This window comes from Mobula hypostoma, chromosome 10 (assembly GCF_963921235.1).
Source record: "Mobula hypostoma chromosome 10, sMobHyp1.1, whole genome shotgun sequence".
Taxonomy (NCBI): domain Eukaryota; kingdom Metazoa; phylum Chordata; class Chondrichthyes; order Myliobatiformes; family Myliobatidae; genus Mobula; species Mobula hypostoma.
Window position 1 is genome coordinate 46,391,984 of NC_086106.1, and position 12,116 is coordinate 46,404,099.

At 49.2% G+C, this 12,116-nt stretch overlaps 1 protein-coding gene across 2 annotated transcripts in view; it reads left to right on the plus strand.

The window, feature by feature from the left end:
* The first annotated feature begins 5,632 nt into the window (after window positions 1–5,632).
* LOC134352884 (sodium/hydrogen exchanger 2-like) overlaps window positions 5,633–12,116 on the plus strand; it is a 426,743-nt gene continuing 420,259 nt past the window's right edge. For both annotated transcript variants that reach the window (XM_063060448.1, XM_063060451.1), the window contains exon 1: window positions 5,633–6,238. In XM_063060448.1, the coding sequence (XP_062916518.1) occupies window positions 5,944–6,238 (295 nt within the window). In that variant the 5' untranslated portion in view covers window positions 5,633–5,943. The remainder of the gene's footprint in view (window positions 6,239–12,116) is intronic.

Here is a 12,116-nt window from a genome sequence, read left to right on the forward strand (position 1 = left end):
GCCAGGTAGATTCAGAATTGGCTTGCCTGCAGAAGGCAGAGGGTCGTGGTGGAGGGAGTACATTCAGATTGAATGATTGTGACTAGTGGTGTCCCACAAGGATCTGTTCTGGGACCTCTACTTTTCGTGATTTTTGTTAACGACCTGGATGTCGGGGTAGAAGGGTGGGTTGGCAAGTTTGCAGATGACACAAAGGTTGGTGGTGTTGTTGATAGTGTAGAGGATTGTCAAAGATTGGAGAGAGACATTGATAGGATGCAGGAGTGGGCTGAGAAGTGTCAGATGGAGTTCAACCCGGAGAAGTGTGAGGTGGTACAGTTTGGAAGGACAAACTCCAAAGCAGAGTACAAAGTAAACGGCAGGATACTTGGTAGTGTGGAGGAGCAGAGGGATCTGGGGGTACATGTCCACAGATCCCTGAAAGTTGCCTCACAGGTGGATAGGGTAGTTAAGAAAGCTTATGGGGTGCTAGCTTTCATAAGTCAAGGGATAGAGTTTAAGAGTTGCAATGTAATGATACAGTTCTATAAAACTCTGGTTAGACCACACTTGCAGTACCGTGTTCTGGTCGCCTCACTATAGGAAGGATGTGAAAGCATTGGGAAGGGTACAGAGGAGATTTACCAGGATGCTGCCTGGTTTAGAGAGTATGCATTATGATCAGAGGTTAAGGGAGCTAGGACTTTACTCTTTGGAGAGAAGGAGGATGAAAGGAGACATGATAGAGGTGTACAAGATAATAAGAGGAATATATAGGGTGGATAGCCAGCGCCTCTCCCCCAGGGCACCACTGCTCAATACAAGAGGACATGGCTTTAAGGTAAGGGGTGGGAAGTTCAAGGGGGATATTAGAGGAAGGTTTTTCACTCAGAGAGTGGTTGGTCAGTGGTGGAGGCAGATACACTAGTGAAGTTTAAGAGACTACTAGACAGGTATATGGAGGAATTTAAGGTGGGGGCTTATATGGGAGGCAGGGTTTGAGGGTTGGCAAACATTGTGGGCCGAAGGGCCTGTACTGTGCTGTACTATTCTATAGTGGGGGAGCCTAGGACCAGAGAACACAGATAGAGTGGATGTGGAAAGGATGTTTCCTATAGTGGGGAAGTCGAGGACCAGAAGGCACAGCCTCAAAATTGAGGGATGTCCATAGAGAACAGAGATGAGGAAATATCTCTTTAGCCAGAGGGTGATGAATCAGTGTGATTAATTACCAAAGAAGGCTGTATGGGCCAGTTCACTGGGTTTATTTAAGGCAGAGTTTGATAGGTTCTTGATTAATCAGGGCATCAAAGTAAGGGGAGAAGGCAGAGGGACAGGGCTGATAGAGATAATAAATCATTATTACTATTATGGAATAGTGGTGCAGACAGATGCTTTTTTGTCTGACCCATTAGAACACGGAGCAATGCAACACAGGGACAGGGCCTTGGCTCACCATGTCTATGCCAACCATGATGCTAATTTTTAAACAATCCCATCTGCCTGCTCGTGGTCGATATGCCTCCACCCCCTGCCTTTTCATGTGTCTGTGCGGTAAGGGATTGTTGAAGGATGACAGATAGATAGAGCCAGGTCGGGGAGGGTGAAGGGTGGAGTTGGGAAATGGAGTTGGGGCAGGCAGGAAAGTTGAAGAAGAAATAGAGGAAAACACAATGGGTAGTAGAAGGAGGTGGAACCATGAGGGAGGTGATAGGCAGTTGGATGAGGGGGCAGAGTGAAACTGGGATGGGGGAAGGGAATTACCGTAAGTTGGAGAATTGGTGGTATGCCTGAAAGCACATACCACCAGGCACAAGGACAACCTAGAATAAAATAAGAATTCTTCACATCACAATCTACCTCATTATGATTTTTATCTCATTGCACTTTCATTGAGGCTGTTACACTTTAATCTGCTTCCTGTTATTATTTTACCTTGTACCATCTCAATGCTGTGTAATGATGATCTGAGGGGACACTCTCAAGACAAACTTTTCAGTCTACCTCTTCACATGGGACAAGCATAAACCAAACCAATCCAATCCAATAAGGGAAGTGTGAGTGTGGCGACTGTCAGGAGTGAGCTGAAGGGCAGATGCAACCAGAATCAGAGGAGCATGAATGGCTGTGGGTCTGGTGTGGGTCTGGTGTTAGTCTGATGTGGGACTGGTGTTAATCTGGTCTGGGTCTGGTGTGCATCTGGTGTGTGCCTGGTGTGGGTCTGATTTATAGGAAGCAGGAAGCAGGAGGAGATCATGAGAAATATGGGGTAGCCAGGAAGGAGCTTAAGAAAGGACTTAGGAGAGTTCGAAGGGGGCATGAGAAGGCCTTGGCATGTAGGATTAAGGAAAACCCTAAGGCGTTCTACGCATAGGTGAAGAACAGAAGGATGACAAGAATGAAGGTGGGGCCGCTAAAGGATAAAGAAGGCAACATGTGCCTGGTGGAGGAGGAGGTTGGGGAGGTCCTAAATGAATACTTTGCTTCAGTATTCACAAGTGAAAAGGACCTTGATCAGGGTGAGGTCGAAATAGAACAGACCTATGTGCTGGACAATGTGGAGACTAAGGAAGAAGGAGTGTTGGATCTTCTTAAAAACATCAAGATTGATAAGTCCCCAGGGCCGGACATGATATACCCCAGGTTGCTGTGGGAAGTGAGAGAAGAGTTCGCTGGAGCAGTAGCTATGATCTTTGAACCCTCTTTGGCTGCAGGGGAGGTGCCGGAGGATTGGAGAATGACAAATATAGTTCCCTTGTTTAAAAAAAAGTAATAGGGAGAATCCTAGGAATTATAGACCAGTAAGTCTTACGTTGGAGGTATGCAAACTATTGGAAAGGATTCTTAAGGATAGGATCTACAAGCATTTGGAGAAGTACAGTCTACTCAAGGATAGTCAACATGGCTTTGTGAAGGGAAGGTTGTGCCTCACGAGCCTAATTGAGTTTTTTGAAGAGGTAACAAAGGAAGTTGATGAGGGTAGGGCAGTGGATGTGGTCTACATGGATTATAGCAAGGCATCTGACAAGATCCTTCACGAGAGACTCATCCAGAAAGTCATGAGGCATAGGATTAGTGGAACCTTGGCTGTATGGATAAAAAAATTGGTTTACAGGAAGAAAGCGGAGGGTAGTAGTGGAAAGAAAGTATTCTGCCTGGAGGTCAGTGACTAGTGGAGTGCCGCAAGGATCTGTCCTGGGACCCCTGCTCTTTGTGATTTTTATAAATGACCTGGATGAAGAGGCAGAAGGATGGGTGAGTAAGTTTGCGGATGACACAAAGGTTGGAGGAGTTGTGGATGGAGCTGTAGGTTGTTGAAGGTTACAGGAGGATATAGACAGGATGCAGAGTTGAGAAGAAAAGTTCAATCCGGATGGAGTTCAACCCGGGTAAGTGTGAGGTAATGCATTTTGGAAGGACAAACCAGAAGGCTGAGTACAGGGTTAATGGTCAGTTACTTAAGGGTGTGATTGAACAGAGGGACTTTGGAGTTCAAATCCATACCTCCCTCAAGGTCGCTGCACAGGTTGATAGGATAGTTAAGAAGGCCTATGGGATGCTAGGCTTCATTAATAGGGGGATTGAGTTCAAGAGTAGAGAGGTCATGTTGCAACTCTACAAATCTCTGGTGAGACCACATTTAGAGTATTGTGTTCAGTTCTGGTCACCTCATTATAGGAAGGATGTGGAAGCTATGAAGAGGGTGCAGAGGAGATTTACCAGGATGTTGCCAGGATTGGAAAACAAGTCTTATGAGGCAAGGTTAGCAGAGCTGGGACTTTTCTCTTTGAAGTGTAGAAAGATGAGAGGGGACTTGATAGAGGTCTACAAGATTATGAGAGGCATAGATAGGGTGGATAGCCAGTATCTGTTTCCCAGGACATGAATAGCAAATATCAGAGGGCATATATTCAAAGTTAAGGGAGGGAAGTTTAGGGGAGACATCGGGGTAAGTTTTTTACACAGCGGGTTGTGAGTGCGTGGAATGACTTGCCAGGGATGGTGGTTATGGGGTAGTGTGGGTTTAGTACTTTTTTAAAGGAACATATGGGTCGGCACAACATCGAAGGCCGAAGGGCCTGTATTGTGCTGTGGTGTTCCAGTGTTCTAGTGCTGTGGGTCTGGTGTGGGTCTGGTCTGGGTCCGGGGTGTCGGTCTGGTGTGGTACTGGTGTGGGTCCGGGGTGTGGCACTGGTGTGGGGCAGGTGTGGGTCTGGTGTGAGACTGGTGTGGGTCCGGGGTGTGGCACTGGTGTGGGTATGGTCTGAGACTGGTGTGGGATTAGTGTGGGTCTGGTGTTGGACTGGTGTGGATCTGGTGTGAATCTGGTGTGAGACTGGTGTGAGACTGGTGTGGGTCCGGGGTGTGGCACTGGTGTGGGTATGGTCTGAGACTAGTGTGGGATTGGTGTGGGTCTGGGGTCGGACTGGTGTGAGACTGGTGTGAGTGTGGTGTAGGTCCAGGGTGTGGGTCTGGTCTGGGTCCGGCGTGTGGGTCTGGTGTAGGACTAGTGTGGGTCTGGTGTGGGTCTGGTGTGGGTGCAGGGTGGGTCCGGTGTGGGACTGGTGTAGGTCTGGTGTGGGTCTGGTGTGGGACTGGTGTGTGTGTGTGTGTGTGTGTGGGTCCGGTGTGGGACTGGTGTAGGTCTGGTGTGGGTCTGGTGTGGGACTGGTGTGTGTGTGGTGTGGGTCTGGTGTGAGACTGGTGTGGGTCTGGTGTGGGTCAGGTGTGGGACTAGTGTGGATCTGGTGTGGGTGGGGTGTGGGTCAGATGTGGGACTGGTGTGGGTCCGGGGTGTGGGTCTGGTGTGGGACTGGTGTGAGACTGGTGTGTGTGTGGGTCTGGTGTGAGACTGGTATGGGACTGGTGTGGGACTGGTGTGGGACTGGTGTGTGTGTGGGTCTGGTGTGGGACTGGTGTGGGACTGGTGTGGGACTGGTGTGTGTGTGGGTCTGGTGTGGGTCTGGTGTGAGACTGGTGTGAGACTGGTGTGTGTGTGGGTCTGGTGTGGGACCGGTGTGTGTGTGGGTCTGGTGTGAGACTGGTGTGAGACTGGTGTGTGTGTGGGTCTGGTGTGGGTCTGGTGTGAGACTGGTGTGAGACTGGTGTGTGTGTGGGTCTGGTGTGGGACCGGTGTGTGTGTGGGTCTGGTGTGAGACTGGTGTGTGTGTGGGTCTGGTGTGGGTCTGGTGTGAGACTGGTGTGAGACTGGTGTGTGTGTGGGACTGGTGTGGGACCGGTGTGTGTGTGGGTCTGGTTTGAGACTGGTGTGGGACTGGTGTGTGTGTGGGTCTGGTGTGGGACTGGTGTGAGACCGGTGTGTGTGTGGGTCTGGTGCAGACTGCGTGGGTAAAGTACTGGCAGGGGGATGGGAAGGAGATAGTGTTGGAGGGCAAGTTCTATCTTACATAATGTTAATTTCAGTTTGTTTGCTTATGTTTGTCATGGAATGCATTGTGCTGCAGCTGGAAATAAAACTGCATTTCTATGCTGAATTGAAACCCTGCGACAATGAACTTGAAGGGGATGCCAGAACTACCTGGCAGTGGAACATGGAATATTTACTCCCCTGCAGACAACCCAGGCCAAAGGTGAAGAACGATTTTTTTTGGTGTTGGAACACCAAGGGCTTGGAGTGAATGCGGTGGTGGTACGGGTCCCACGAGGTGCTGGATGGTGGAGTCTGAAGACTGGATCCTGCCCCTTCCAACCTCTGGGGAATCTCCATTCTCTCCCAGAGTTTAACGTTAACGTTGGTAGCCGACAGCCGCAACAGAAAGCAGCACCTTAGGACAGTGTAACCGGAACAATATGCAGCAACAATATTAAAATAAATAGTACTGTTGCAAAAAAAAAAGACAATCCAGCTTTAAATACCGAAGGCTGGTCTCGCCTTTGCAGGGAGCTCAGGCTGACCGGGTGCCGTGTGGATTGAGGACAATCTGCTCCACAGCTCCGGTCGTCATGCCCCGTTGCAGTCTTTGGGTCGGCATCTTATTGTTCCAACTTTTATTGTGGACCTTGCTCTTTGCTGAAACTGAACTGGACTCGAAAACTGCGGCGCCGAACAACGAGAGTGGCCAATGGGATTCGGCAGCCTCCAGCCAGCCCGAATCCAAAGCTATGCAGCCGGGGTGGGAGCCCGAGGAGGAGAGTGCAGGCGGCGCCGCGCTCAAGATTTTCTCCATTGAATATCACCACGTCCAGGTGCCCTTTGAGATTACACTATGGATTATGTTAGCGTCGCTGGCAAAAATAGGTAAGGATGATTACCGGTCCGGTATAAATCTGCAGGTTCTGTGATTGCTGTTTTGTGCAGATTAGAGAAGCTGCCAGTTTATCAGACTTTGTAGCTCAGTATGTAAAGATGCTTCTGTCGGGGTTCGGCCTGAGGATGCAAATCTTGTAAATTCTGCTGCTTTAGTTGCTATGGAAGTGGGAGAAATTGCATGTACATCGTTAGGGACGGTCGTTGATGCCCGGCGCTACGATCAATACACTGCTTGTTTACGTTGCGAGTCCGTACTGCAGTTCAGCGCGGTGGAAGAAAACTCCCAAACTGTTTGGCTTAAAGCCCTGCACTGAAAGGACGAGAAATTGTCTTTATATTGAACCCAGTTTATTTTATTCAGTTATCGTTTTGATGAATTTTCATAATTTCCAAGTGAGACACCCATTGTTGACAATGGGACGGATTCGTATCCTTTTATATATTTTCAACCTGGTCGGGGAAACGGGATGGACGTGGGGTGTGTGTGGCGGGGCGATGAAGGGGTAACACTGCCATTTCCACAGACCGTTTGCATTAATGAGATGCAGTGATCTCTGAGTTGGCCTTGTCTTTCCGAGGGACATTGAGAATGTAATGTAATGTTTTCCCAGGGCTTGCGCAGGTGTGCTGAGATTCCTGGGAGCAACCCTTGGATAAGACTGGGGGAGCATTAGTTTATAGTCATACTTCATTGATCCCGGGGGAAAATGGTTTTCAGTTACACCATAAATAATTAAATAGTAATATGTAATTTATGCCAGTAAATTATGAAATAAGTCCAGGACCAACCTATTGGCTCAGGGTGTCTGACCCTCCAAGGGAGGAGTTGTAAAGTTTGATGGCCATGGGCAGGAATGACTTCCTATGACGCTCTGTGCTGCATCTCAGTGGAATGAGTCTCTGGCTGAATGTACTCCTGTGCCCAACCAGTACATTATGTAGTGGATGGGAGACATTTACCAAGATGACATGCAACTTGGACAGCATCCTCCTTTCAGACACCACCGTCAGAGAGTCCAGTTCCATCCCCACAGCATCACTGGCCTTACGAATGAGTTTGTTGATTCTGTTGGTGTCTGCTACCCTCAGCCTGCTGCCTTAGCACACAACAGCAAACATGATCGCACTGGCCACCACAGACTCGTAGAACATCCTCAGCATCATCCAGCAGATGTTAAAGGACCTCAGTCTCCTCAGGAAATAGAGACGGCTCTGACCCTTCTTGTAGACAGCTTCAGTGTTCTTTGACCAGTCCAGTTTATTGTCAATTCGTATCCCCAGGTATTTGTAATCCTCCACCATGTCCACACTGACACCCTGGATAGAAACAGGGGTCACCGGTACCTTAGCTCTCCTCAGGTCTACCACCAGCTCCTTAGTCTTTTTCACATTAAGCTGCAGATAATTCTGCTCACACCATGTGACAAAGTTTCCTACTGTAGCCCTGTACTCAGCCTCATCTCCCTTGCTGATGCATCCAACTGTGGCAGAGTCATCTGAAAACTTCTGAAGATGATGACTCTGTGCAGTAGTTAAAGTCCAAGGTGTAAGTGGTGAAGAGAAAGGGATGAGTTCTTTTGTACAAAACTGTTTTCAAACATATTGAGTTTGAATAAGTACAAAGAGTGGTGCTCTGACTAACGTTAACCCATAGAGAGGCCATTCGGCCTATCATAATGTGCTGGTTTACTGAGAGAGCTATCCAATTAGCCGCAGGGCACTGATTTTTACCCCAGAGCCCTGCACTGATTTTCTTTCACAAAAATATCTTTCTTGTACCCCATGAGGATTACCATTTCTCAAGCAAAATAATAACCTATGTAGTATTTGTCTGTGCAGTGAAGTAGAAGGAAATATTTTTATTCCATGAATCTCTGGCTGTGCTGGCATTTATTACCCAATTTTATTCCAAGGAGGAGGTGATGATGAGCAATTTTAGACCTGTAAAGAAGAGAAACAGACCCTTCGGCCCATTGCATCTCTACAAGCCATCATGCCTATCACTACTAATCCCTCTTGCCTGTATTAGTTCCATATCCATCTGTGCTTTGCTCATTAAACACTCTATCTGGGTGCCTTTTAACTGTCATCACTGTTCCTGCCCTAGCACCGAATAGCAAAGCAGCACCTTGACTACAAGCCAAAATGGATATGGGTTAGTACATGGGTGCCACAATAACATAACACGATGATGACAGTGCCAGCGCTCAGAGTCGGGAGTTCCACTCTGGTGCTGGCTGTGAATGCCTGTGAACACATGGGTTTCCTCCGAGTGCTCTGGTTTCCTCCCACTTTCCAGAGATGTTCCATTAGTGGTATTGTAGGCTTACATCTGTGGGTTGCAGCTGGAAACTTAATAAATCGATAAAAGAGGGGCCTGTGAAAGAAGTCAGGATTGTTCCTTCAAGCAGTATGTCACATAGGCAAAAAGCTGTTTTAGCTTTGGACAAGTGTTACAGGGAGGATTAATGGAAGAGGCAAAATGAACAGACAAGTCTTCCCTTCCCACCACCCCGGGGGGTTATCAGTAATTCCCAGCACTGGGGGGGGGGTGATCAGTAAATCCCAGCACCCAGGAGGACAATCATTAATTCCCTGCACTCGGGGGGGGGGGCAATCCGTAACTCCCAGCACCCGGGGGGGGGGGGGACAATCAGTAAATCCCAGCACCCAGGAGGAGGACAATCATTAATTCCCAGCACATGGGTGAAGGACAATCATTAATTCCCAGCACCCGGGGGGGGGCAATCAGTAACTCCCAGCACCCGTGGGCGGGGGGGGGTGGTGACGGTCAGAAACTCCCAGCACACGGTGGGGGGGGCGGTGGGGGATAATCAGTAACTCCCAGCACCTGGGGGTGGTGGCGGTGATCAGTAAATCCCAGCACCCAGAAGGAGGACAATCATTAATTCCCAGCACCGGTAGCGGGGTCAATCAGTAATTCCCAGCACCCGGGGGGTGGGACAATCAGTAATTCCCAACACCCGGGGGGAGGACAATCAGTAACTCCCAGCATGCGGGGGGGGGGGCGGGGGGACAATCAGTAATTCCCAGCACCTGGGGGACAATCAGTAGTTCCCTGCTTCCAGGAGGGGGGGGGCAATCAGTAATTCCCTCCACCCGGGGGGGGGGTGGACAATCAGTAACTCCCAGCACGCGGGGGGTTGGGGGATAATCAGTAACTCCCAGCACCTGCGGGGGGGGGTGATCAGTAAATCCCAGCACCCAGGAGGAGGACAATCATTAATTCCCAGCACGGCGGGGGGGATGGTCAATCAGTAATTCCCAGCACCCGGGGGGTGAGACAATCAGTAATTCTCAGCACCTGGGGGGGGGGACAATCAGTAACTACCTACACCTGGGGGTGGCAATCAGTAACTCCCAGCACCGGGGGGGGGGCAATCAGTAATTCCCTCCACCCGGAGGGGGACAATCAGTAATTCCCAACACCCGGGGGGGAGGACAATCAGTAACTCCCAGCATGCGGGGGGGCGGGGGGACAATCAGTAATTACCAGCACCCGGGGGGGGGACAATCAGTAATTCCCAGCACCTGGGGGACAATCAGTAGTTCCCTGCTTCCGGGGGGGGGCAATCAGTAATTCCCTCCACCCGGCGGGGGGGGACAATCAGTAATTCCCAACACCTGGGGGGAGGACAATCAGTAACTCAGCACGCGGGGGGGTACAACCAGTAATTCCCAGCTCCAAGCGGGACAATCAGTAACTCCCAGCACGCGGGGGGGGGGGGAATCAGTAATTCCCAACACCTGGGGGGGGACAATCAGTAACTCCCAGCACCCAAGGGGAGGACAATCAGTAACTCAAAGCACCCGGGGGGGGGTGATCAGTAATTCCCAGCACCCCGGGGGGGTGGGGGTCAATCAGTAACTCCCAGCACCCGGAGAGGGTAATTAGTAATTCCCAGCACCTGGAGAGTGTGATCTGTAACTCCCAGCACCTGGGAGGTGGGGGACAATCAGTAATTCCTGCCACCCGGAGAGGGTGATCAGTAATTCCCAACACCTGGGTTGGGGGGGACAATCAGTAATTCCCAGCACCCGGTGGTGGGAGGGGGTGGACAATCACTAATTCCCAGCACCTAGGGGTGGGGGACAATCAGTAATTCTCAGCACCCAGTGTGGATGATCAGTAATTCCCAGCACCCGGAGTGGATGATCAGTAATTCCCAGCACCCGGGGGGGGGGGACAATCAGTAATTCCCAGCACCCGGAGTGGATGATCAGTAATTCCCAGCACCCGGTGGGGGACAATCAGTAATTCCCAGCAGCTGGAGAGGGTGATCAGTAATTCCCAGCACCCGGGGGCGGGGGACAATCAGTAATTCCCAGCACCCGGTGGGGGAATGATCAGTAATTGCAGGTGAAGCAACTCTTCCACTTCTGACAACCTAAACCACTGCATTTGGTGTTCACAATATGGCCTCCTCTACACTGTGGAATACATACACAGTTTGGACAATTGTTTCACAGAGCACTAACACAATGCTAGAAATTCAGAGCCACACAGACAAAATGCTGAGTACCTCCAGCAGTTTATACGTGTCACTTCACAGAACAACCCGGATCCGTGTGCGGGGTGATTCGAGTTTCCTTCTGCCTGCTGCTTCAATTCGCAATCCCAGTTCCTTTCTAATCTATCTGTCTATAGCCTCCTCCACTGCCATCCGAATGTGCTATGAGATCAACAATTTACCTTCCATCTGGACACTTTGCAGCCTTCTGTAAAAACACTGCATTCCTCAACCTCAGATAAACTGTTCTCATCATCTCTCACTATCATGTTCCTTTCGCATGCAGTCTTTTTGAAATACCTCTCTAATGGACAGTACCCCTGCTCTTTTTCAGCCCGACCAGATAAACTGCACCCTAGGGTTCTGAAAGAGGTAGCGTTAGAGATTGTAGCAGCATTAGAAATGATCTTTCAAAAATCATTGGACTCTGGCATGGTGCCAGAGGACTGAAAAGTCACAAATATCACTCCACTCTTTAAGAAAGGAGAAAGGCAGCAGAAAGAAAATTATAGACGAGTTAGCTTGGCCTCAATGTTTGGGAAGATGTTGGATTCAATTGTTAAGAATGAAGTTATAGAGTACTTGGTGACACAGGACAAGATAGTTCAAAGTCAGTAGGGTTTCCTTAAGGGAAAATCTTGCCTGATGAACCTGTTGGAATTCTCTGATTAAATTACACGTAGGATAGATAAAGGGGATGTAGTAGATGTTGTATATTTGGATTTTCAGAAGGCCTTTGACACGGTGCCACTCATGAAGCTGCTTACCAAGTTAAGAGCCCATGGTATTACAGGAAAGTTACTGGCATGGTAAGAGCATTGGCTGATTGGTAGGAGGCAGCGAGTGGGAATGAAAGGATCCCTTTCTGGTTGACTGCCATTGACTGGTGGTGTTCCGCAGGGGTCGGTGTTGGGACCACTTCTTTTTATGCTGTATATCAATGAGTTAGATGATGGAATAGATGGCTTTGTTGCCAAGTTTGCAAATGATATGAAGATTGGTGGGGGGTCAAGTAGTGTTGAGGAAACAGGTAGGCTGCAGAACAACTTAGACAGATTAGGAGAATGGGAAAGAAAGTGGCAAATGATATACAATGTTGGAAAATGCATGGTCATGCACTTTGGTAGAAGAAATAAATGTTCAGACTATTTTCTAAATGGGGAGAAAATCCAAAAATGTGAGATGCAAAGGGACTTGTGCAGAACACCCTAAAGGTTTACTTGCTGGTTGAGTCAGTGGTGAGGAAGACAAATGCAATGTTAGCATTCATTTCAAGAGGTCCAGAACACAAGAGCAGGGATGTGATGCTGAGGCCTTATAAGATACTGGTGAGG